General features: G+C 38.9%; 1 protein-coding gene and 1 long non-coding RNA gene across 2 annotated transcripts; one reads left to right on the top strand and one right to left on the bottom strand.

Annotated features, from left to right (window-relative positions):
* Positions 1 to 4,707: 4,707 nt before the first annotated feature.
* Positions 4,708 to 7,668, bottom strand: LOC131316702 (small ribosomal subunit protein uS2-like). The gene is made up of 5 exons (XM_058346139.1): positions 7,435 to 7,668; positions 6,068 to 6,330; positions 5,667 to 5,864; positions 5,339 to 5,534; positions 4,708 to 5,071 (listed from the first exon to the last, which is right to left on the bottom strand). The coding sequence occupies exons 1-5, from the start codon at positions 7,571 to 7,573 to the stop codon at positions 4,980 to 4,982; spliced, it is 888 nt and encodes a 295-aa protein (XP_058202122.1). The 5' UTR covers positions 7,574 to 7,668; the 3' UTR covers positions 4,708 to 4,979.
* Positions 7,669 to 9,048: 1,380 nt separating this feature from the next.
* Positions 9,049 to 10,398, top strand: LOC131316704 (uncharacterized). The gene is made up of 2 exons (XR_009197236.1): positions 9,049 to 9,398; positions 9,648 to 10,398. It is a non-coding gene; the product is annotated as an uncharacterized LOC131316704 (long non-coding RNA).
* The last annotated feature ends 3,199 nt before the right edge of the window (positions 10,399 to 13,597 follow it).

Below are 13,597 nucleotides of genomic sequence, written 5' to 3'. Positions count from 1 at the left end.
TTGTTCGGATTGTAGATGTAAGGGTTTGCGGCGTTTAGGGCGGCCAACTTTTAGTTTTCCTTTGAAGTATGAGAAATACTCTTATGAAAAAGACTAGAAAAATGAGTTTGGATTAAGAATTAAAGGTGGCAAGGCAAATGAGTCACTAACGCCCGTAACTTTAGCCATTAACAATTCTCAACGAAAACACGATTAAATCTCACGGCATAGGCTATCAACCGGAAGATTTAGCTATGAAACCAATAAGGACTAGAAGTGTAGTATGGAAAACAAGCGAGTTCTTTTGTTTTCTTGGCAAACACGAACCGAGACATCGCTTCGGAACCATGTGAGCAAGCACATGATCACCAGATATTAACATCGGCAAATTTTGTTACATAAAAGGCGAACCCTTCTCATTTTCCATACCAAACCTCAAGCCATGAGTTGAGAAAGGCAAGATAAACATAAGTCACAAGGCGTTATTCACTCCGATGCCAAACCTAATCGACTACTCACACATAGTAAAAGAGCAAGACATAAAGCTAAAAAGAGACACAAGATTTAACCGTAGGAAACGGAAATAAACTTGATATTAGGAAAGATCTAGAGAGTAGCTACAACATTAACAAACGGAAAATTAAACAAGACCAAATACTTACTTGAGTTCTTAAGGAAATTAACTAAGAAAGCTTGGAGCAAGACAACAATGGAACTTAAAACCTAAGTTAGCTACTTACCCCTTTACAAGGGAGAGAGAGAAGAGTATTTATACAACTCGGCATTTTCTTTCCACAAAATATCCCTGAACTTGCCAAAAGTGGCAAGTATTCCATAAATGGAAAGTCTAAAAAGTAGTAAAAATATATGCAGGAGACCAATGTTATCGATACCTATCAAAAGGGTATCGATAACATCACTCAAATATTCCCCCGGAGAAGACTGGTATCGATACCTACACCAAAGGTTATCGATACCCTCAGGCCTGGACAGCTTCTGGACCAAGATGGAGCAAATGGTATTGATACTTCCTTCATGTTATCGATAACAATCTGCAAAACTGCAGATTTCAGGTTGGCTTCAGCTTCAGCAAACAGCTCCCAGCAACTTCACAGCTCCTCAGCATCTTATTTTCATTCTCTAAACTTAAGTAAAGACTATATTTTAAACCTTTCTTTTACTTTTTCTTTACTTTAATTTATTTAATGAAAATAAGAAAGTACCATCCATTTGGAAACAATGGTATTACCAGAATTTTAAGATTCCAATTAAATCAAAATGTCAACTCCCCACTTTTAGTACAAAATAGAAAATTGCACATTTTTCTTAAGAGAAAATGACTCAAAACATGACCTCGCTCTTCAAATAAAACCTTACAATTTTGTAGTTGCTCTTAGAAAAATTCAAGGATCAATTACCGTCATTTTTAATCTCGAAAATCGATACTTTTCCAGAAAGTCATTTTTTTATACTTAGACAGATTTTAAGAGGGCGACAGGGTCTTCGGGTACTTGGAAGCATCCGGAGCATTCCTTGGCATTCAAACGTGTCTTATTTATACGAATTACCTGAAATACACAAAAACCAACTTTACGTGCAATATCGCTATAAAAGTTAAATAAACGCAAGATAAAACAGCATAAAGTGAGACTAGTCGCACCAAATATCTACAACATTGGGTGCTCATCAAGTACCAAACCACTGTTCGTCCATTTTCAAGTAGTAGTTTTGCTACTGTTGCGTATGCGACATGATTTGAAATTTCATGGTTCAATTGTATTGATGTTGGTTGAAAGGAGTAGCGAAGCACGTTCTATTAGGGCGCTTTTGTTGATGCTTTCAAATCCAGCCTCCAATATCCCTGTGTAATTTGAGGCAAATTTGATACATTCATGAGAGTTATCACCCAGTTGAACATAAGCTATTTCAGTTAATCAAGAGTTGTATTTTTGGATCACGTCTAAGTTGAGTTTGATTCATCAAATGATAGTGTTCAGCTCACACGATCTCTATCCCAAACCAAATTCGGCTAAAATTAGAGTCAGTGACCTTGCCCCTTGACCTTCTACCACTGCACGTGTGATTTAATGGCTCCACATTGACATCATGAAGAAGAGGGGTCTGAGGCACCGATATAATAGAGGATGGATCTAAGGCACCATGTAGTGATACTTAAGAGCACTAAATAATCTTTTTCAAACCAAACTTGCTGAAATTCTAAGGATAGAGACTAGATACCAAAAAACAAAGTCATCACAATAGTTGTTGCACTGCAAAAGTATATTCCTCTGACCACACTTTCTAACACAAAACATATACCACATTTGCCAAAACTTCCCCAAGATTCCTTTTTCAAAATTATTCAAAAACTTTAATTTTCCGCTTTGGCTTTTGCCTATATTTTACCACTACGTTTTATCATCTAATATGGACACCTGTAACCCACTTTCTAAAGAGAAATCAAATGTACAATATAAGGACTAAAGAAGAATCAAACGTACAACATAAGGACACTCATTAACTTCCTGGGCCTGGGAGTGAATTACTTTACACGATCCCCATACACGTGTTCAAATGAAAATAGCGAGGATTGGCAGATTTTTCCCTACCCTTTGGCGATCCGTAGAATACTAATGTTCGCTTGTGTATGCAGTTGCCCGTCGACTTATACCAACTAGATATACACAGCAATACTAATGTTCACTCGTGTATGCAGTTGTCAATGTTGGGGATCCGTAGAATACTAATGTTCGCTCGTGCTTTTTGCTTTCAGCGTTCGTGTAATATTTTAGGCATTACTGTAGTGCGGCTGCAAAGTTCTAAGGAACTCCTGGGACTAAATTGCTGCTTTCCGGTGATCCCTGCTCTGGGAGAATGTCTTGACAGTATTCAAACACACAAGGATGGCAGAAAGTGTTGCCAAATATATGACTATGTCCACCAAGAAAGAGACATAACAGAACCCAAATGACTATACATATGAAGCAAAGCATTCATGGAGCTCAAAACATGGGGACGAAGACAACTTTAAGGAATTAAAAGATCTTCAAAAAAGAGTAACAGAAAATTTTGAATAGGGTCTTGTTTGGGGTTGTGGTGAAACAGGAAAAACACGTAATGGATTTGTGAACCCAGATCCAATGAAGATCCTGCTGTGAGCTGATTATCCACTTTGTATATCATAAGATGGTGGAGGTACGAGAAGGAAAATGAACTTACAAGCTAGGTTAGAAAGGTGGAAGTTTGATGACAGGACACAGTTGTAATTCTACTTACACTTGTCGGTATTCTTGTTCTCCGAAAACCATCATGTTTGTAGTTTGTACGGGGGTGTTCAGTGTTCTTCAGTCAAATGATTTTTAAGAACAATATAGCTATACAATGGTAGTGCTTAACCTTAAAATTTTGAAAATGGAAAATACAACACAATTCATGGCGAAATAATGAACACCATGTTGAATTCCAAGACTAAATTTTTGGCAAAAATCACCACTATCTAATGACAACGCTTCTATTGGGGTTGGGGAAAACGTTAACGCCACTTAACTTGAAAAGGGGCTCCGTTAATTCAAGGCAACAAAAACATATAGCTCATTGTCATTAAGTTGAGATGGCGACATCTGATTGTTGGGGAGTACCACATGGGTTGGTTGACTACCAAATAATTTCCTGACGAGGAGTGGGGAAGGATCTGAAGATACTATGCCCTTTCACTGTTCCAAATTCAAAGCAAAATCTAAGAGATTCTGACGTGTCATCAATAACATACAAATCACACATAAAGGTAATTTGTTACAATCTAAAAATTTATTAACAAAAGCTTTCAAGGAAGCCACTCCCATTGCAGTACCAGGAGATGTTTCGTTATATGTTGTTGAGTCATGGCCCCTACGTCTCAAAATTTTTAGTCCCTAATTAAACTGTGTTTTGTATGTTAAAAAGTTGAGCAATTTCGTTGATAGACATAATCTTTTTATTTATTTTATATCTAAACTTACATCACTTTTTGAAATGAACATTTTAAAACCTTCGATAGAGACGTAAGACCAAAAAAAATCAAAGAGAGAGGTTTTGGTAAATAGAATTGGATCACTTTTACGTAGAGAACCACCGGAAGTTCAATGAAATTTGCTTTGTAATGTGATCTTGCCAACTACAATTTGACCGTTACAGCTACAATTTTCTTCATGATAATTCAGGGAGAAATAAGCCTTTTTGTATATCTCTAGTTGGTATAAGTTGTTTGGAAACTATTTACACGAGGGAACTTTAGTATTCCGAGATCTTGGAAAAAATGAATCAATGCTCATAGGTATTGCCACGTGATGCCCTAGATCCCATCTCTCTACCACACTGGTGGCCCAGACCCCTCTTCTACCTAATGTCAATGCGAAGCCTATGGCCTTAAATCACACATAGTCACAGCCACGCAGCTTTAAAATACAACAAAAGACACGCTCCATTCAAAGTAGTTTATTGTATAAAGTCCATGTGCACCTAACGGCTTTGAAAACAGTCATCACCGTATCCGGAGTTGTTATAGAGACGTGCATGTAGCATTGCATCTAACTTGACCAATAATGTATTGGCAACTGATGAATTGCTTCCGGGCCTTAAATCTACAATGAATGTATAGAATTTGCCTCAAATTAGAAAGGGTTATCAGAGGCCGGATTTGGCGGCATGAACAAAAGCACCCTGAGGGTTCTTAGATCTATAAGCCGCTACTTATTTCAACCAACCAACATCAATACATAACAAATATGAAATTTCAAACCAAGTCGCACAGGCAACAGCAGGCAAAACTACAACATTGCCCAGAACTACTCGAACTAACATCCTCAAAATTCTTTAGAACTGGAACACCCACTGCACGTTAAATGCAGCTTTCACCAATAGTTTGTTGTTTAAACAAGAAATATCAAAACTGCAAGAACAAATCACATGGAAACCTAAAAAAGGTTTAAAAACAATCTTGGGCAAAAGTCGTAGCTGATTCCTCATTCCCAGCCTGTTGCTCCTCCTTCTGGGGTTGGAACCGGACCAACCGGTGGTGGAGCTGCAGCATCCCACCCATCACCAGCAACTGGCACTGCACAATTTATAAGATGCATAGTACAACCAAAATTAGAAACAAAGGGCCATCTTTGTAAAACATACGCGCACACAAAAACATAATCATAAATACTGAACGTATAAGCGAAACCAAAACAGTAGTCAGCTAAGGGAAAATGACCAGACTAATGAAGCTCATAAGGGCTATCAGCTAACCATGCTACACGAACATATACCAATGAAAACTAGACGGATATCCAGTTTAAAATATTCAATAATTCAAAGGCAGAAAGACAATGCCCACCTGGTTCTTGAGTCCAACCAGGAGTAACAGCAATGGCAGGTGCACCTGTATCACCCTGCCACTGGGCATCACCCCAGGTATCAGCGGTCAATGCACCAAGTGCTGGAGCACCATAATCTGCATAATCTTGGACAGGAGCTTCCTCTTCCTGTTGCTCCTTTGATTCCTCAGGCTCGCGGTAGAAAAACAAGTCCACCTGAGAAGAGGAAAGCAGGTATGAGGTAAATTTACAACTAGGAAAAATACTTGCAAAAAAACTAAAACATTAAGATTGAGAAATTCCACACCACTTGGAAGAGAAATGCAAATAATTGAACAAGATATTTACCATCACATCCCATTTATGCCCTTGAGGAATTGAATTGCGCATCTGAAGAACCATCCTTGCCAGCAACCAGAACAGACAGCCAATGCTGTGCTTACCCTTGTTATTGGCAGGAATGCCAATGTCAACATACCGCATTGGTGAATCAGTGTCACAGAAAGCAATGGTTGGAATGTTCCCCAGGGCTGCCTCTTTAATAGGCTGCAAACAGTTTGGGTTACCAAGTTAAAACAGAAAAAACAGAACATAAGACGACCACAATGTGGAAAGTATTCGGTAATCTACTGGAGCCTTTATAATTATACCCATCACCCATAGTTGGGACTGTAGCTAAGTGGAACTTCGTGCCAAAACAATAATCCACTCAACATTCAATACCATGGAAGTTGTAAAAATTTGTTGACCTGATGGTCAGTTCTTGGATCAGTGAGGATCAAAAGACGAGGCTCGCTAAATGAGGTCTGAAGCTGGTTGGTGAAGGTTCCGGGAGTGTGACGACCAGCTATAGCATGAGCACCAGTGTACTGCGCAAACTTCAGGACCGCTCTCTGCCCATAGGGTCTAGCAGACTGAACGATGATGTCCTGAGGGTTCTCAATTGCAACAATAACCCTGGCAGCCATTAAGAGCTTCTCCCATGTTTTGCCGAGGTTGATGATGTAAATGCCTGACAAAAATATAAATGACATTGCTTAATATCGTTAGCAAGATGAAAAAAATTCGGCTTACATATATACTAGGAGAATGACGGAGACTATTTTATGCATAACTTTTAACTTGAAGTACCAGAAGCAAGTTGGTCCCAATTACTAATTGCAAGTCAATACGGTCTTGAACTTCCAAACAAAAGAAGAAAGCAATTTGCTATCAAATAAGAAAACCCATATAGTGCACATAAGGATGCATTGTTCTACTGTTTCAAATAAGAGAACCTTAAAATCCATAGTACATGAAAATAAGGATGCCGATGTCAAATATCTCCAAAAATGATGAATACCAAATTCAGGATACATGCATAAATCAACAGTACATGAAATTATACACCAAAGAAAAGAGGGTTGATGGGTTCTCCCCACATAAATCGTCGCACCCTTGATTTGTGCCCTTGGATTTAGGAGCTTTATTTTTCGCTTATGTGAAGCATGCAAAACTAGCCTTCACTTATGTAGGAGTATCGTTTGCACTTGGAAATACCAAGAACCCTTTAGCCTGTTTTTTTTTTTTTTGATAGGCAACCCTGCAGCCATTATCCCATGACTTAGGTACTGCAGTCTCACCTTAAATCTGTTTATAGTTATTTGTTTTGGTTTCTGGAAATTTTCGAATAAAACATGTCTGATGTGCTGTTGTTGTTTCTTCAAAGTTGTTAACGTTTACGACATTTCCAAAATTTCGGAAACCCCAAAAACTCCGGTTTCACTTATTTCGGAAACAGGTTTCAGCGCCTCCAAACACGGATGAACACTACCCACTACTTACCATGGCTTTGTTCACGCATCAAATCTCTGTAGCTACAGCCTACATATTCCCTATGTGTGTTTTACTAGCGTAAACAGAAACAAGCTTTACAAACTGATAGACAGAAACAAAAATTGACAACTTTACCAAACAGAGTTTAACTATTAGCACTGTCTCAGATCTCAAATGAAAAAAAACAAAAAACAGAATCGAACACAATAGGTAACACGATTATATAGACATATACATATGCATGTGTTAAAGTGAAGAAAATGATAGTGATATAAGGAAGAAAGAGGCTAGGATAGTTAACCATCGTTCCTCCGCTTGAATACGTATCGTTGCATCTGAAAATCGACACTCTTTGTCCCGAGATGGACTTCGGCAGCCAACATCATCTGAATGTCGGCTTCCTTCGTCGACAGAGACCTCGGTGCTGCAGCAGCCTCCATGATTTTGCCTCTCTCTCTCTCTCTCTCTCTCTCTAGATTAGTCTTCTGCTTGCCGTCGTAGGGTTTCTCAACTGGGGACTGCGGAATGAAGAAATGGGAGTGGAAGAGAAACCCTAGGTGTATAATGGTCCGTTGGGCCGTGCCTGGAGTCCACAGTAATTGTTTCGTTGGGCTTTTTTCTATTGTTTCAGATGGGCTACTGGGCTTTCGTTGGGCTTTTTTTTTTGTATTGTTTCAGAGTGCTGATAAATTGGACTCCATATGGGCTCTGGCTCAGTTCGTTTCCAAGCTATCAGACCCATTTCCAATTGGACCCTGATGACAAAGAAAGCGTAAAGTTTGTTTGGCAAATCAGCCCAAAAAGATGAGTCTGTAACAAGAAAGAAATTTCTTATGAATCTAATAGTACTAGTGTCAATGGCTTGCATTTGACTGAATAGGGAAGGGAATTAGTTGAGAGAGCGTAAGCTGGTCCGGACATCCCTGACTATCGAAAAACGAGAGAGAGTCCATAATTGCTTACTATTTGTTTGAAACTGCTATAAGAATTGGCGTTATTATACAATTTGGCATCCATTTCCGTCATTAAAAGTTTCAAATCTAACAAAAGAGGGCATTTAGAAACAGAGGCGTAGTCAAGAATATGCATGTAGGGAAACTATGAAACAAAAATTCTGGTGACATCTAACGTTGTGGTTGTTCGACAACACTGATCATTGGCCCATGACTATATGATTGTTGATGATTCGATGGTGGTTTGTGTGCTACATCGATCATGAGAACAAATGGGAGTACGAAAACTCCGCCAATGATAGATTATTGCTACCACTACCATATCTTACCGTAGGAGAGCAACATGATTTTGCCTTGAGCTCCAAAAGTTTTGCTAAAAAACTGGACTCCAAAATTCAAAATGCATGTGCCCATTAAATTAGGGGAAAATGATAGTAATTCCCTCCTAATAAGCTTGTAAGAGGGAAAAAAAAACTTTGAGGTCTTATGTGGAGGACCGATTGGGTTGTATGCAAAATTTCTAGAGGATCATGTGGTGTTGTACGTAGCAACAAATCTAACGAATAGAATGTGACGCATTTTTATTACGTGAGTGAGAGACAAGTGGTGACTCACATACTACGTTTTTTTGTGATTTCTCATTTGTGGATGGCACCATGTAAACAACTCCCTCTGACATCTTGGTAGTGGATAGCTTCATAAGCAAAAGTCAGATAAAAATGCTATATATCATTGCCCATTTTAATCGGAAACCATGGCTTATTAGATGGTGATGCATGATTTAATTGGGCTTCTCCTACAAATAAATAGTGGAAATGGACCTCATGATTAATTGAGGTGTGCATAAACTGATCCAGCCACCTGAGTTATAGAAAAAGGTGTGTGTGTGTGTGTTGGGGGGGGGGGGGGGGGTTAAAAGGCCAGAAATGCTATTAGTAAAGAAGCTAGCAAAGAAGACCACAAAGAAGTACGTGTAAAGTACGTTGGTCCCCCCTCTCTCTCCTCAGTCCAAAAAATTGAAATGGTACCCATTTCTCCCTCAAAAGACCCTCCTCCCCCTGTTTTGAAAATTTTGAAATCCGAAATTTTGAAATCCCTCATCATCGTGCTCCTTTTCTCCCATCTGGAACAAAATAGCTCTCTCTCTCTCTCTCTCTCCTCCCAAACCGCGATTCCAACAACCACCAACACACCACTACCATCTTTCCTCTCCATTGACCTGATTTCTCCTCCTAAACCGGTACAATATCTCGTCCATCTCTCCTCCTAAACCACCATCGGACACCACAGGCCATCGATCTCTCTCCCACAGGTTTATCTTTCTCATTTTCCTGTCCACTAATCTACATTTATATAATTTTTTTTTTTAAAAAAAAAAAAAGGGTTCCCCCCGATTTCACAAAATTGGGGTCTTCTAAGCCTCTCCAATTAGGGGTTTTTTTTTTTTTTTTCAGATTTCGTAATTACCTTTTGATTTATACCAGTTGTGAGCAAATATGTTGTTTTATTTATTGTGGCTTCTTTTCGCTGTCCTGTTCTTAGTTTTGGTTATAATGTACAGATGTTGAAGAAATGTTGTTACAACAACCGAGTACCTGTTTGCATGTAATTTCAGTGGTCCAAGAAAGAAAAGTGGGTCCAGTTTGTTGAACGTTTGGATTTGTGGTTGTGGACAAGGTCATTTTGTGTGATGAGAATGTGTTCAATTGATATACGCCCAATGATAAATTTTGCAATTTACTAAGCTGTTGTCGTTGTGTATTTAAACTAATTATTAGTTTGCTAATCTGTTGCCATTGTGTATTCAAACGAATTAAGATTTAAAGAGAAATGGAGAAATAGATTTACTGATCTGTTGCCTTCGGTAGCAATTCAAGTTCCTTTGAATCAGGGTATGGCATGAACTCTGATGGGTTTATCTTTTCTTTGGGAAATTCAAGATTTGTTTTTCAAGGTCTATTCTCAAGCCAAGGCTCTAATGCTAGTGCCGCCCAACCGAAGTCAAGCTCCGAGCCGAGGGCCATCTACCATCCAAGGTCCTTAAACCAGCCAAGTATCACAGACCCAATGGGTCTTCCATTTGCATCCTAAGGGATAAACAAGATGAACTCAGACATCTCTTCTTCTTTTTTGCTGAAAGTGATGTATTTTTTTGTAGATGGTATATTAATGAACTTTGCCAACACTTTGGTTGAGAAAATTGCAATTGGTGTACTATGTAAGTGGAACATTGGTTGGAAAACCCCGCAATGAATTTTGGCTTTATCTATTGCATCATTTCGATGCTGTACATAAGGGATTGCATGAGGAAATCTTCATTTCATTACAACAGTCCAAAAATTGTTCATATTACCACGGCAAGTACTGAATTACACCATTTTCCCAGTCATGGTTTGTTGCTGCTCATGCACACTAAAACGCCAAGATCAGTAGTATTATAAGCAGGACAATGGATTTAACATACTCCAAAATTCATCCTTCTTGAATTTTGTTTGGTTGGCATGGTGATTTATTACTGGATTTTGAAAAAAGTTTAATCATTGGAATACTACTTTTTGGGTGGAACACTTGGTCCATTTTCTCTTTTACCAGATTATAATTTGAGTGCAAAAATTCAAGCTTTTCCACCATAATCCTTGTTGCCCCATTACAAAATATTGCCTCAACAAACAACATCCACATACCCAAATTATTTCTCCGTTTCCTAATTTCATGCCTCACAGCTAACAATGTAAGGTTTAGGGTTGGGACATCTCCAATTTTTTTCAAATCCATTCTCGTAGTCCATGCATTGAAACACCAAACAGTGAACTATATTACATCCCAACAAGAAATAGAGCAGGAAACCCCCCCCCCCCCCCTTTTGTTTTTGTATATGAGAGGAGAAACAAGCAATGCAAAATGTGACTAGAATCAAGAATTGCAGATAGCTAATTTGATATATGTACAAGAGTTACCCAAATCGAATTGTAGAGCAAGACCAACGAAACACTTAGATTAGGAATCAATTTAAGTTCAGGTAGTAGAGAATCTCATCGGACCCCAGCTCAAACCCGAGAAAGCACAAATGGAATCTGGACGGCATCACGGCTGTGGCAACAGATCAAACTCGCAAAAAAGTTTTGCACAGCAGAAAACTGACAGACATCAACAAAACGGAAACAAACTAAAAAAGGAAAAAAACAACTAGAGAGAAGCCCAATACACTGAGATACCCACTGAGTCGCAACACCGAGTTTCCGAGTGAGACCAAGTTTGCTGTCAAGCCGCTTCCCCGGTAGAGGAACCAAGCTCCATAGCCGCCGCCGCCGCCGGCCATTCTCATCCAATATCTCACATTTTGACCAGCAAAAAGAAAGGGCCAAAACAGACCCTACCCATCCAAAGGAGCAACCGGGGAAGCTAAAAGGCAAAGAGAGACTAGCATACCTATATCAACCTTCCAAAGAGACTCTGCTAAGTGAGATTCAGATTACGCACATGGGTAATATCGTAATGTTGCATTTTACAGAATAAATATTAAGCTAGTAGAAATACAAGGGGAAATCGATATGGGCGGAAATCGATCCGGATAGAAATCGATATGGGCAACCGGCTCAAGCGTGGACTGAGAATGGGACTCCTTAAGGGCCGCACGATGGGGTCGGTGGCATCCGTGGTACTATGTGGGGCGTCGGAAGCGTGAAGAGGGCACTGGATAAGCTTCGCAAGGGAGTGGAAAGATGGTGGTGGTGCGTCGGTGGTGGTTGGAATCGCGGTTTGGGAAGAGAGAGAGATATTTTGTTTCAGATGGGAGAAAAGGAGCCCGATGATGAGGGATTTCAAAATTTTCGGATTTTGAAAATTTTTTTTCAGAACAGGGGGAGGAGGGTCTTTTGAGGAAGAAATGGGTACCGTTCAATTTTTTGGACTGAGGAGAGAGGGGGACCCACGTACTTTACACGTACTTCTTTGTGGTCTTCTTTGCTTGCTTCTTTACTAATAGCATTTCTCTTAAAAGGCATTTAAGTGTTTGAAGTATGGAAATGACGCTTCTCTATCTTCTGAAAAATGAATTGAAGACACACCAAACCAATGAGGCTCTCAGCTCAACACACCACTCAAGACCAGGGCTTTGTCAGTTTTCTTGTCGACCTAGGCACTGACGCCCCTCCCTCTCTCACACTCACCTTTCCAAATCACCCTTCTCTCTCTCTCTCTCTCTCTCTCTCTCTCTCTCTCTCTCTCTCTCATTTCCAGTACTGATGATCATGTACTACTACTGCATGCCTTGTGCTGCAGAATAACCCGTATGGAATGGGGAAAGGATCAGTGTTAAGTGCATCCATTGCACACTATGATCACATGTACTAGTGGGACTTTTTACTATTTCACTCTTGCATTTCATCTACCAAATCTTTTTGGTGTTACCACCTCTTGTAGAGTCCGTCCGTATGGATTTTAATTTCTTCCGACTTAAATCAGACGTTCTCTTGGATTGGTCGTCTAAAGATTTATTGAGGTACACATGAGTTTGTCCGAAAGCACTAAGTTAAACCGATCATTGAAATGCTTGCATATTATTTTGTAGCCGGCCTTCCAATATTGTTACACCTATAAACCAATAGGCAGTAGTAGTACCAAAAATTTGGAAGAGAACCGGCCCAGTTCCCCATTCGTATCCAGATTTTTGTTCGCTCTTGGCGGTTGCTGACTTATACCACTTTTAAAATTCTAGCTACAAAAGATAACTTTTTAAGAATTCCAAACTGCTATATTCGTGCTATGTCTCATTAGATATTTTGATACAGATCGATATACTATATATGACCGATATTGTTACGCAAGCTGCTGCTGTTATTTAAAATCTTATTGGAAGGTGTTTAAGATTAATAATGGTAAAATTCTCAGAACTTCAATACATATTTCAACTCATGTTTTACACCTTAATCATTGTCCCAATGTGCTATGGTAAGCATTTTCAAACTTGAAAATCATGCTTGCATTCAAGTTTTGAAGATAAATGTGATCAGACAAAGTGTATAAGTAAAACTGAGTAAAGTACTTTTTCTATAGATAAGCTACTTGAGAGTCTTACAAGATATGAATTCACACCCAACTTCGGGCCCTTTTTCTTTTAGATGATTGCTTCGTCATGACGAAATGAATGTAAAAAAAAAAATTATACTCTATCGAAACTATTTTTTTGGAATAAAGAAAAAAAAAAAGCCAACAAGCCTATCTTTTTCATTTTTATTCAAAAAAATCTAAGTTTGGACCATAATTTTTTACTCTTCCAATTATTCTCATCAAGTCGAACTAATAATCCACAAAATTTTGACGTGAAACCTATAGTTCAATAGCCCCAATGATATGATAAGCAAACATTACATCAATAACACTTTTCTTGTCAGTATGTGAATGAAACTTCAATTGTTGATCTGTTCATGATAATGAGATCAACTTGTTCAGATGGAAACAGACAACAGTTCATATCTGCATCCTCTCAAATGACTCTTACAATGTCCACAG

The sequence above is a fragment of the Rhododendron vialii genome, chromosome 2a (assembly GCF_030253575.1).
Source record: "Rhododendron vialii isolate Sample 1 chromosome 2a, ASM3025357v1".
Classification (NCBI taxonomy): domain Eukaryota; kingdom Viridiplantae; phylum Streptophyta; class Magnoliopsida; order Ericales; family Ericaceae; genus Rhododendron; species Rhododendron vialii.
The sequence above is the reverse complement of the archived record's forward strand: the minus strand, read 5'-3'. Positions and strand labels throughout refer to the sequence as shown.